At 43.2% G+C, this 13,847-nt stretch overlaps 1 protein-coding gene across 1 annotated transcript; it reads left to right on the top strand.

The window, feature by feature from the left end:
* Positions 1–1,077: 1,077 nt before the first annotated feature.
* LOC143898073 (uncharacterized) lies at positions 1,078–7,171 on the top strand. The gene is made up of 2 exons (XM_077407160.1): positions 1,078–4,425; positions 4,514–7,171. Exons 1-2 carry the CDS (start codon positions 3,284–3,286, stop codon positions 7,083–7,085), a joined length of 3,714 nt encoding a protein of 1,237 aa, XP_077263286.1. The 5' UTR covers positions 1,078–3,283; the 3' UTR covers positions 7,086–7,171.
* Positions 7,172–13,847: the final 6,676 nt, after the last annotated feature.

The following is a 13,847-nucleotide window of genomic DNA, read 5'->3' as shown; positions in this document are numbered from 1 at the left end:
AAAAGAAATAAATTAAACAAAATTATATAGTTATACCTTAAAAAGTGAATCGCAAGAGTTACCTGACAGTCAAGTTGATAAAATGTACGACACCATCTCTCCGTGTAATACTTATGAACGTTAAAACGTCTTTATCCGGACGGGCGCAAGAGTTACAATGACGAAATATCATGAGGCATCGGAATGGCATAAATGAAACTAAAGTGAGAAAAGAATCAACAGTGTGGAAGTCCCTCAATAACAGGCATGTAATCATTACTAACAATAAGTCCCGCCGTGTCCTCCCGTAAGTTAATGCCGTTGTTTTGGCGCTTAATATAAAACATCTCCGAAATGCTTCTCCTTAAGTAAGATCTCTCGCGATCCAAAATTAAAATGTTGTCCCAATAAAATTCATGTCCCTCCAACCGGTGTTGTGACACAACAGAAAGGTTCCTCGGATTTCTACTAAGCTGGTTACGATGCTCTTTGATGCGCGTTCCCAACTGTCTTGTAATAATATACAAAGTATTATTTTATATACTCGAGTAGACATATCAATAACAGATCTACCTCGGGAGCTTCGAGGGGGGGTGAGGGGCGGGGGGGGGGAAGCGCCGGGGGGGCAACTTGGTGGCGAGGGGTCAGCCGGGGGGGGGACGACTCGTAGGCGAGGGGTCAGCCGGGGGGGGGACGACTTGGGGGCGGGGGGGCAGCCGGGGGGGGGCAACTTGTTGGCGAGGGGTCTGCCGGGGGGGGGGCGACTTGGCGGCGAGGGGTCAGCCGGGGGGGGGGCGACTTGATGGCGAGGGGTCAGCGGGGGGGGGGGGCGACTCGGTGGCGAGGGGTCAGCCGGGGGGGGCGACTTGGTAGCGAGGGGTCAGCCGGGGCGGGGCGGGAGGGGACGACTTGGTGGCGAGGGGAGCGGGGAGGGGGACGACAACTTGTTGGTGAGGGGGAGCGGGGGGGGAAGGACGACTCGTTGGTGAGGGGGAGCGAGGGGGGGGTCGACAAGCGTGTCGGGACATGTTTATTAAATATTAATAAACATATCGTATTGACAAGGGGTACCGCCGAGGGGGGGGGGGTAGGTGTCCACTTCTACGCCGAGGGTGGTCCCCCGGGGTGGGGGATCGTCACTTTATCGGCGCGGGGGTATTACAACGGCGCCGTTCGGCTGCTGGAATTTTATCGGCGAATATAAACAAAACAGCGAGTTAGACATTTGACTCCGCAATGATCTCACCCTTCTAGAACATGCGAGCCGCCATTCGGTTACGGCGTCTCACTACAAAAGCGAGCGTCGATGGCCCTACGACGGTTTGAAGATAAAATAGCCGAGGTAAACAATTGATAAAATTTGTCACCGATGACGATTTAACCGTTGCGGAGTCCTCTTCATGTTTTTTTTCTAGGAAGAGCCGCTGCCGATTACGATTTAACCGTCGCGGTGGTATTCGGTTATGGCGCGGCATATTACAAAATGCGAGCGCCGATATCCGGCTGCTGGAATGTATAAACAAAATATGTCTAACGATAATTATACGAACGCATAGCATCCGTTGTCGCCAGGATGATTATGGATCCACATCTTGTGGATCAGTCTTCGGCTAGTTTTCGCGACGCGAACGTTCATATTCGAGGGTGAAGTTTTTTGTGTCAAGTATTCAATACAGAAGAATATTTTTCACGATAAAGGAGATGACAATAATTCCGATATGGATCGCGAGTTAACGGACGACAGTGACTACTTCAGTGACGACGACGACAATCATGAAGAAGTCATCGATAGAATAGTGCTAAATTTACGTGAAAGACATTGCGTAATATATTTTTATTATTCAACGGGTGGTGCACTTGCACTATGTGCTCCGTGTATGGTTGCACTATGGGACCTTGATTTCGGCATGTACGCTCGCCTAAAACACTTCGTTGAGAGACGCGGAACGACGCATGGCCGGTATTGTTCAAGATGTCGTGAATCATTGTTTATGATATTTCCGCGTAATATGTGCCCGATTTGCACACGATAAGAAAAAAAACATTATCGCGGCTCTTAAAAGTTGATACTTGGGGCTAAAGTTCTTGTGGCGAGTAAGCGGTATAAAAAAACATTTTTTTTTTCAAAAAACAGTGAACAATAATTTCGAGGTAACAATGGATGTAGATTCATCCGACGAGGATCGTCCGTTGTCGCCGGACAGCACCTATAACAGCGATGAAGACAATAACCGTAGAGAAGTTATGAAAAAAATAGTGTCGCGTCCCGAATTTTTAGCGTTGGATGGACGTACAAAGTGTTGCGCAATTTATTTTTATTTTGAATACGGCTCAGATAACTTGTGTTATTCGTGTATGATCGCTTCACCAGACACTGGTGAGCACATACGTGAACGTCGAGAGCATGTAACCGAGCCGTACGACGTAATGACCATTCAATTTTGCACAGATTGTCGTAATACTCCATTGTTTCAAATATATCCATGCAACATGTGCCCGATTTGCATGAAGTAATAAAAAACATTATCGCGAGTGGGACATTATACAAAACGTGCACAACATGGTGTGGATAATTGAAGAGGAATCTGTGGAGCCTCCAAAATCTGACGATGATATACAAATGGAATGTATTACAACAGATATCATCGATGGTTTGCGTGAAGAAGATCAAGGAGTGAAATTGACGGATGTGCAACGAATATCGCCGGTGCAGTTTCTTCGCGATCGCGAACTCGGTATACGCGGAACCGGTCAACGCTTCGCTAGACAAAGAGTCGTTATCAATACCGATTCTCCTTATAAGTGGGATTCTAACGTTAGACGAAAAGTGTATCGACGGCTGCGGGACGAGTGCGTTAGCGAGGAAGAATCACGTGCAGCTCGCCGTGCTGACGTTGTGCCGTATCAAATTAGACCTATTGTTGACTATCGCTATTGGGCGTCTAAATTTTGTGAACAGCTCTATGATTGTGAAGCAACATACATTAAGATTCATACAGGTATTGGGAAATACGTCGAATTGGTGGTGATGAACAATTCGATACGTATGTATATGTACCCTTACCCTTATCTCAATAATCCTAATCATCTATTGATGCTTCAAAAAACCTTTGAACGTGACTGTGATGATGATGATAATTGGGAGCATAATGTCCCTTACTTCTTGCCTCATTTTTTTATGTCTGACCACTATCGCATTCAAAGTGGCAAACGATATTGTCCAGCGTGCGATCGAATCACGTGCAAGTGCTCCATCGAAGAATGTGATGTTATTTAAAAAAGACAATATTAAAAAAACAAAAACATGGAACATCTCGATAAAACGGAACGCGACCTGGTGGAAGGATCCAACCAAATCGCTACCTTGGGCGAATATCTCGCATGGGAACAGCGATGCGAGAAGTTTATTGAGCAGCTCGAAGAAGACTGTCGTTCCAAACGTCCGCGGCTCTCAGACGGCTCTCAGACTGTCGGAAACAGATCATCTTTAGTGGCAAGAATCGCGCGACTCGATGGTACGAAGACTCGATTACAGAGACGGTTCGTACATATCGGTGGTGAGCACGCGGCGGGCAGTAGTAGCGGTAACGAAAACGCGGAAAGACTCGTTTGGCGAGAGATCGATGCCGCGTTCGAATGGCGTGTATTGACCGGTGCGGTGATAAATATCAATTACATCGAACCGCGAAAATTTCTCGAAGACGCCGAAGTCATCGTGCTCGATCGTGTGCGGAACGTCATGCAAAGACACGCAAGTGTAAAGATAAACACCGTGTTCAACGGCGAGTTTGTGACGGGTGACAAACGTGCGAACAAAAGTGTCAGCACGGGAAACCGTGAACTCTTTCGTGCGTCCGATCTGCGCGAGTGGTACGAGCTACACGTTATCGAGCCTACTTTATCGCGTCTCGAAGAGTTTCAGGAACGCGATAGCGGATGGGCGTTGTCGCGTATACTCAATTTGACAGTGAACGTGAACAAGTACAATCCTTTGCGCGCGGGATGTTACATCAATTTACCGCAAAAAATTAAATCGAAAAAAGCGGTGATCAACGTGCAATCGATGGACAATGCGTGCTTCGCGTGGTCAGTGGTGGCTGCTTTACATCCAGCCGAAAGAAATTCAGAACGGGAATCCTCGTACCCTGATTACACAACAGTATTAAATTTACAAGGCATTGAGTTTCCAATGACTTTGAAACAGATTAAAAATTTTGAAAATCACAACAATATATCCATCAATGTGTATGCCATCGAGGGAGAGAAAACACCGAACGTTCTCCCGATACGGCTCACCGACCTGAAGAAAGAAAAGCATGTAAATCTGTTGTACGTGCAGGACCCGCGAGACGACAACGTGGGACATTTCGCGTGGATAAAAAATCTATCCCGCCTCGTGAGCTCGCAATTGAGCAGGTACGATGGTCGGAAATACTTTTGCGATCGGTGAGTACTTATACTCCTTTTAATAAAATTATAAAATATTTTATTTTTTTATTTAATAATTTTCAAAATTGTGTTTTTTTTTTTGCAGATGTTTACATTATTTTCATTCGAGCGAGAAATTGGAAGCCCACGGAGTAGACTGCCGAGAGATAAACAACTGTGCCATCCGACTACCGAGCGAGGACGACAAGTGGCTGAGATTCAAGAATCACAGCAGGAAGGAACGACTTCCGTTCGTCGTGTACGCCGACCTGGAATGTACCCTCGAGAAGACGGATGCGGATCCGACAACGTCCACATACACGTCTCAACATCATCGGGTATTTAGCATAGGATATTACGTGCGGTGCTCGTACGACGACTCGTTATCCGCGTATCGATTTCATCGCGATAAGGATTGCGTCGCGTGGTTCGCCGAGGAACTAAGACGTTTAGCACACGACGTAAAGAACATCTTGTCCGATAATATACCCATGGCGGATTTTACGCGAGACGAGTGGAAAAAATTTAACAGCGCAACGCACTGTCACGTGTGCGAAAAACCGTTCGAGCCAGACGACGTGCGCGTACGCGATCACTGTCACTTGACCGGTCGTTATAGAGGTCCCGCGCATTCCAGCTGTAATCTAAATTACACAGATTCGCATTACATTCCCATAGTATTTCATAATTTATCGGGTTACGACGCGCATTTTATTATCAAGGAAATAGCTACAGCTTACGAAGGACGCGTAGACTTACTTCCAATCACGAAGGAAAAATACATTTCATTTACGAAAAACGTCAAAAGCACTGAGGATAAAAACTACCAAAATTGCATCAAATTAAGATTCATCGACTCGTACAAATTTCTTAGCGCGAGTCTCGAAAAATTAGCATCTTTCCTCGATAAGGATAAGTTAAAAATTATACGTTCAAAATTTTCCGCGTTATCCGACCAAGATTTCAAATTATTGACGCGAAAAGGTGTCTTTCCGTACGAGTACATTGACTGCGTCGAAAAGTTGGAGGATGCGTGTTTACCATCGCGCGACTCGTTTTACAGTTCATTGACAGGCGACACCGTATCCGAGAGCGATTACGCGCACGCCGTCAACGTCTGGCAGCGGTTCTCCATTCGAACGCTCGGTGACTACAGCGATCTGTATCTAAAGATCGATGTCTTGCTGTTGGCCGATATCTTTGAAAATTTTCGCGATAGCTGCGTCGCGAGTTATGGACTCGATCCGGCGTATTATTACACTCTACCGGGGTTTACGTGGGACGCTATGTTGAAGCATACGGGTATCAATTTCGAACTGCTCACGGACATTGACATGGTCATGTTCATCGAACGCGGTATACGCGGTGGTCTGAGTCAATGTTCCGGCAGATACGCGCAGGCCAATAACAGGTACATGCAATCTTACGATACATCGAAACCATCGTCATACCTGATGTATTTCGACGTAAACAACTTGTACGGCTGGGCAATGTGTCAACCATTGCCTTATGCAGACTTTCGATGGGTCGAAGACGTCTCGAATTTCGAGTTTAGCGCGATCGCTTTGGATTCGCCCACGGGTTACATTCTCGAAGTCGATCTAGAGTATCCGCAGAATAAACACGACGCGCACGCTGACCTACCGTTCTGTCCGACGCGCGATAAACCACCCGGCAAACGGCAGGACAAACTTCTCGCCACGCTGTACGATAAGAAGCGTTATGTCACACACTACCGCAACCTACAGCAATGCACGCGCCACGGTCTTCGCGTCACAAAAATTCATCGCGTATTGCAATTCGCTCAATCTCCATGGCTTTGCAATTACATCGAACTCAATACAAAATTTAGAACACTGGCCAAAAACGATTTCGAGAAAAATTTGTATAAATTGATGAACAACGCGGTTTTCGGGAAAACGATGGAGAACGTTCGAAATCACGTCGATGTAAAATTAGTGACAAAGTGGAACGGTAGATACGGCGCGGAGGCACTGATCTCGAAACCAAATTTTCACAGCAGGAGCGTTTTTTCAGAAAATCTGATAGCCGTCGAACTGCGAAAACTCGAGGTTAAATTTGACAAACCTATTTACGTCGGCATGTGCATTCTCGACATATCGAAAGTCTGTTTGTACGAATTTCATCACGAGTACATGTCTCCCCTGTATCGCGACAAGTGTAGAATTATGTATACCGATACGGACAGTCTGATATATCATATCGAGTGCGAGGATGTGTACGAGAACGTGAAACGCGATATCGCTAGATTCGACACGAGCGATTACGCGATCGACAACGCGTACGGTATAACGCTCGAGAACAAAAAAGTGCCGGGCTTGATGAAGGACGAGAATAACGGTGCGATCATGACCGAATTCGTCGGACTCAGGGCGAAAATGTATGCCTTGCGAGTGGATGGTAAGAAAGACTGTAAAAAAGCGAAAGGTATCAAGAGCAACGTCGTAGCCAGGTCGATAACGTTCGACGATTACACGAGATGTCTGCGAGACGAAATTGAAATGAAGCGACAGCAGGCTTGCATAAGGTCCGAAAAACACGAGGTGTACACCGTATCCGAAACAAAAATCGCTCTGAGTCCGTACGACGACAAGCGATACATTATACCTAATTCGACCGATACGTTACCGTGGGGACATTATCGAATACCTGTGTAACATATGTATTGTATAACGTATGTATAGTATAACGTATGTATAATATAACGTATGTATAGTATATGTATGTAACGTAATATATAATGTAGTAGTAGTATAGCGTATGTATGTACGAATGTGTGTGAATCAAGAGACACGGTAGTGTCTCGCGCCAAGTACACGCGGAGCGAGACCGACCGTGACTCTTTTACGCGACGCGACGAGTTGCGAGTACCCGAGATGTTGAGATCTCGATAACGAGTGAACGGATCAAGTTCTAAGTAGGCTTGATCGATAGCTTGGGGTCCAATTAGGGGGGGGGGTTTCTCTCATAATATTCCGCTACGTGCACTACGAGCGGAGATATTGCGACGCAAAGTCCAAATGTGAAAATTTATTTTTAAGATACGTCTCCTAACGCTGCGATCTATTATGACGTCATCAGAGAAACGTCACTTTCACTTTTTCGACGCTGGCGGCGCAGGTATCGCCAGTTTCGATATCGCGCGCGTATTTCAAAATTAGGTCGATAAACTTATCGGTCAGGAGGAAGATTTCTATTTAAGTAAAAATTAGGTATATATATAATAAATATTGAGTCAACGGAAAAGTAGGTTCTCTATGCTTGGCAGAAAGTGCCGCTAGGGAATTTTTAAGTCGATTCTTATGAATCAAGCTTGAATTTGATGTCTATGTATCCCAGGTTGCCGATGACAAGGTCTCCAGATAGTGCGCTTTATAGTTTTCGGTGACCAGGTGTAATAATACGTTGAATTCGATGTCTACGTGTCCCAGGTTGCCGATGACGAGGTCCACATAGTGCGCTCCGTAGTTTTTGGTGTCTACGTGTATTAATATCTTGAATTCGATGTCCACGTGTCCCAGGTTGCCGATGACGGGATCCAGATAATGCGCTTCATAGATTTCGGTGTCCAGGTGTAATAATACGTTGAATTCGATGTCCACGTGTCCCAGGTTGCCGATGACGAGGTCCACACAGTGCGCTTCGTAGTTTTCGGTGTCCAGGTGTAATAATATGTTGAATGCGATGTCTACGTGTCCCAGGTTGCCGATGACGAGGTCCACATAGTGCGCTCCGTAGTTTTCGGTGTCTACGTGTATTAATACCTTGAATTCGATGTCCACGTGTCCCAGGTTGCCGATGACGAGGTCCACACAGTGCGCTTCGTAGTTTTCGGTGTCCAGGTGTAATAATACGTTGAATGCGAATGTCTACGTGTCCCAGGTTGCCGATGACGAGGTCCACACAGTGCGCTCCGTAGTTTTTGGTGTCTACGTGTATTAATATCTTGAATTCGATGTCCACGTGTCTCAGGTTGCCGATGACGAGGTCCACACAGTGCGCTTCGTAGTTTTCGGTGTCCAGGTGTAATCGTACGTTGAATTCGATGTCTAGGTGTCCCAGGTTGCCGATGACGAGGTCCACATAGTGCGCTCCGTAGTTTTCGGTGTCTACGTGTATTAATACCTTGAATTCGATGTCCACGTGTCCCAGGTTGCCGATGACGAGGTCCACACAGTGCGCTTCGTAGTTTTCGGTGTCCAGGTGTAATAATACGTTGAATGCGATGTCTACGTGTCCCAGGTTGCCGATGACGAGGTCCACACAGTGCGCTCCATAGTTTTTGGTGTCTACGTGTATTAATATCTTGAATTCGATGTCCACGTGTCTCAGGTTGCCGATGACGGGATCCAGATAATGCGCTTCATAGATTTCGGTGTCCAGGTGTAATAATACGTTGAATTTGATGTCTACGTGTCCCAGGTTGCCGATGACGAGGTCCACATAGTGCGCTCCGTAGTTTTTGGTGTCTACGTGTATTAATATCTTGAATTCGATGTCCACGAGTCCCAGGTTGCCGATGACGGGATCCAGATAATGCGCTTCATAGTTTTCGGTGTCCAGGTGTAATCGTACGTTGAACTCGATGTCTCGGTATCCCAGGTTGCCGATGACAAGGTCCACATAGTGCGCTCCGTAGTTTTCGGTGTCCACGTGTCCCAGGTTGCCGATGACGAGGTCCAGATATCGCGCTCCGTATTTTTCGGTGTCTAGGTGTAATAATACCTCGAATTTGATGTTCACGTGTCCCAGGTTGCCGATGACGAGATCCAGATAGTGCGCTTCATAGTTTTCGGTGTCCAGGTGTAATTGTACGTTGAATTCGATGTCTAGGTGTCCCAGGTTGCCGATGACAAGTTCCACATAGTGCGCTCCGTAGTTTTCGGTGTCTACGTGTATTAATATTTTGAATTCGATGTCCACGTATCCCAGGTTGCCGATGACGAGATCCAGATAGTGCGCTTCATAGTTTCCGGTGTCCAGGTGTAATCGTACGTTGAATTTGATATCTACGTGTCCCAGGTTGCCGATGACGAGGTCCACATAGTGCGCTTCGTAGTTTTCGGTGTCCAGGTGTAATAATATGTTGAATTCAATGTTTAGGTGTCCCAGGTTGCCGATGACAAGGTCCACATATTGCGCTCCGTAGTTTTCGGTGTCTACGTGTATTAATACCTTGAAATTGATGTCTAGGTGTCCCAGGTTGCTGATGACGAGGTCCACATAATGCGCTTCATAGTTTTTGGTGTCTAGGTGTATTAATAACTTTAAATCTGAATGTGTGCGTTCAGCCGATATTCCGCTAGCCTAGCAATCGTGAGCAGTTGCTCGTTTGTGCTCGTTTCTTCTCTTTTTAATCCAGTAAGTCAAAAAAGAGGAAACGAGCTAAAACGAGCGACTGCTCACGATTGCTAGGCTAGCAAAGTATCGGCTGAACGCACCCAATGTAGGACACGTAGATATCGAATTCGAGGTATTAATACATGTAGACACCGAAAACTACGAAGCGCACTATGTGGACCTCGTCATCGGCAACTTGGAACACGTGGCCATCAAATTCAAGGTATTAATACACCTGGACACCGAAAACTATAGAGCGCGCTATGTGGACCTCGTCATCGGCAACCTGGGACACCTAAACATTGAATTCAAGCTTGATTCATAAAAATCGACTTAAAATTTTTTTAGCGGCAGAATTAAAATTATGTCATGACATAATAAAAATCGCTGAATTAAAATTATGTCTAGACATAATAAAAATTGGACAAAAATTATGTTTAGACATAATAAAAATTGGATGAATTAAAATTATGTTTGACGTAAAAATAATTTTTGGAAAAAGTTGGTAAGAAATAATTTATACAAGCAACGTAATATACATATTTCCGAAAAATTATAACCCAAGTGATACACGTCACAAAATTATGTTACCTTATCAAAAAGAAGAGTCGCGCTTCAAGTGATCTATTACAATTACAAAAAAGAAATGATATCTCTTTAAGTTAGAGCGCCAATTACAGAGAGAACATGTATATTGCCTCAAAAAATAATTGTTGCACTACATTGAAAAATCTTTACATTGTGTCAATTAGAAAAGAATGTATAATAACAATTTTATAAGATTAAAAAATTTTATTTAAATTTAACAAGGGAATACAAGATATTTAAATACAAAGTTATTTACATGTGTATTTTTTAATGGCCACAAAGAATTACAGAAGTAACAGTACAAAATAAAAATATTTTATTAAAATACATAAATTTTTCTTGTAAAAAAACTTGGCGCTGCTAGACCTTTTAAATAAATAAAAACAACAATAAATAAAAATAATTCAGAAAAGAATACAATGGGAGTAATATTAAATGATTATCAGCGTGGATGTGGGAGTGAGTGATATGGGTGTGCGTGACTACGCGGACGGCGGATAATGCGGCTTATAATTAAGTATAGAATAAGTTTATTTATTTATTTAAAATTTCAAGGTCTAGCAGCGCCAAGTTTTTTTACAAGAAAAATTTATGTATTTTAATAAAATATTTTTATTTTGTACTGTTACTTCTGTAATTCTTTGTGGCCATTAAAAAATACACATGTAAATAACTTTGTATTTAAATATCTTGTATTCCCTTGTTAAATTTAAATAAAATTTTTTAATCTTATAAAATTGTTATTATACATTCTTTTCTAATTGACACAATGTAAAGATTTTTCAATGTAGTGCAACAATTATTTTTTGAGGCAATATACATGTTCTCTCTGTAATTGGCGCTCTAACTTAAAGAGATATCATTTCTTTTTTGTAATTGTGATAGATCACTTGAAGCGCGACTCTTCTTTTTGATAAGGTAACATAATTTTGTGACGTGTATCACTTGGGTTATAATTTTTCGGAAATAAAGATACTACTGCTTAGATTTTTTCGAGATTTTTCGAGATATAAAGATCTAACACTTGTTACTTAGGTTTTTTCGAGGTATAATACTACCACTTTCTTTTTTTTTTTAGGTAACAACATATACACTACTATACGTGTACTTGGCGCCTTTTTTTACCTTTTTTTAAAAAAGGTAATTTTGTGCGGATATCACGCCTTTTTGTAGTATATTACGCATTGTATAAACAGTATGTACAGGATAAAGCTATTTGGAGGTATAATACTACCACTTTGTTTTTTTCGAGGTAACAACATAACAGGGTAACAACATAATACATATACACTATTATGCGTGTACTTGGCGCTCATTTTACCTTTTTTTTAAAAAGGTAATTTTGTACGGATATCACGCCTTTTTGTAGTGTTACGCAACTTAATCTTATAAACAATATATCTTATAATTTCATAAACCGTATATAATACAAGGTATGAAGCTAAAAGTGTTACGAACTATTATTTCTAAAGAAAACAACAATTTAATATTTTGCTCAGTTTTTTAAAAATAATAATCTGTAACCCTTTTAGTTGTACACCTTGTATATATTTTTCAATTTCAACATAAAACATAATCGCAATAAAGCATGATTATTGTTAATAAGTCGTTAACTGTAAAATTCTTTATTTATTTTTATTTGCGTGTCTTACTGAATGTTGTTCGCCACTGTATATGTACCGATATCTTCAGGTATCGATATTTTTGATAATTATTTTTACGTCAGACATAATTTTAATTCATCCAATTTTTATTATGTCTAAACATAATTTTTGTCCAATTTTTATTATGTTTAGACGTAATTTTAATTCAGCGATTTTTATTATGTCATGACATAATTTTAATTCTGCCGCTAGGGAAATTTTAAGTCGATTTTTATGAATCAAGCTTGAATTCAATGTTTAGGTGTCCCAGGTTGCCGATGACGAGGTCCACATAGCGCGCTCTATAGTTTTCGGTGTCCAGGTGTATTAATACCTTGAATTTGATGGCCACGTGTTCCAAGTTGCCAATGACGAGGTCCACATAGTGCGCTTCGTAGTTTTCGGTGTCTACATGTATTAATACCTCGAATTCGATATCTACGTGTCCTACATTGGGTGCGTTAAGCCGATACTTTGCTAGCCTAGCAATCGTGAGCAGTCGCTCGTTTTCGCTCGTTTCCTCTTTTTTGACTTACTGGATTAAAAAGAGAAGAAACGAGCAAAAACGAGCAACTGCTCACGATTGCTAGGCTAGCGGAGTATCGGCTGAACGCACCCATTCAGATTTAAAGTTATTAATACACCTAGACACCAAAAACTATGAAGCGCATTATGTGGACCTCGTCATCAGCAACCTAAAACACCTAGACATCAATTTCAAGGTATTAATACACGTAGACACCGAAAACTACGGAGCGCACTATGTGGACCTCGTCATCGGCAACCTGGGACACCTAGACATCGAATTCAACGTACGATTACACCTGGACACCGAAAACTATGAAGCGCATTATCTGGATCCCGTCATCGGCAACCTGGAACACGTGGACATCGAATTCAAGATATTAATACACGTGGACACCAAAAACTACGGAGCGCACTATGTGGACCTCGTCATCGGCAACCTGGGACACGTAGACATCGAATTCAACGTATTATTACACCTGGACACCGAAATCTATGAAGCGCATTATCTGGATCCCGTCATCGGCAACCTGAGACACGTGGACATCGAATTCAAGATATTAATACACGTAGACACCAAAAACTACGGAGCGCACTGTGTGGACCTCGTCATCGGCAACCTGGGACACGTAGACATCGAATTCAACGTATTATTACACCTGGACACCGAAAACTATGAAGCGCATTATCTGGATCCCGTCATCGGCAACCTGGAACACGTGGACATCGAATTCAAGATATTAATACACGTGGACACCAAAAACTACGGAGCGCACTATGTGGACCTCGTCATCGGCAACCTGGGACACGTAGACATCGAATTCAACGTATTATTACACCTGGACACCGAAATCTATGAAGCGCATTATCTGGATCCCGTCATCGGCAACCTGAGACACGTGGACATCGAATTCAAGATATTAATACACGTAGACACCAAAAACTACGGAGCGCACTGTGTGGACCTCGTCATCGGCAACCTGGGACACGTAGACATCGAATTCAACGTATTATTACACCTGGACACCGAAAACTATGAAGCGCACTGTGTGGACCTCGTCATCGGCAACCTGGGACACGTGGACATCGAATTCAAGGTATTAATACACGTAGACACCGAAAACTACGGAGCGCACTATGTGGACCTCGTCATCGGCAACCTGGGACACCTAGACATCGAATTCAACGTACGATTACACCTGGACACCGAAAACTACGAAGCGCACTGTGTGGACCTCGTCATCGGCAACCTGGGACACGTGGACATCGAATTCAAGATATTAATACACGTGGACATCAAAAACTACGGAGCGCACTATGTGG

This window comes from Temnothorax americanus, unplaced genomic scaffold, assembly GCF_048541705.1.
Source record: "Temnothorax americanus isolate GAGA-0224 unplaced genomic scaffold, ASM4854170v1 Scaffold22, whole genome shotgun sequence".
NCBI classification, from domain to species: Eukaryota; Metazoa; Arthropoda; class Insecta; order Hymenoptera; family Formicidae; genus Temnothorax; species Temnothorax americanus.
This window is presented reverse-complemented; position numbering and strand designations above follow the sequence as displayed.

What these genes read in the sequence shown, in the direction of transcription:
- LOC143898073 (XM_077407160.1), top strand. Translation starts at nt 3,284, where the DNA reads ATGGAACATCTCGATAAAACGGAACGCGACCTGGTGGAAGGATCCAAC. An exon ending in CGGAAATACTTTTGCGATCG is followed by an intron (nt 4,426 to 4,513) that starts GTGAGTACTTAT and finishes TTTTTTTTGCAG; the next exon opens with ATGTTTACATTATTTTCATT.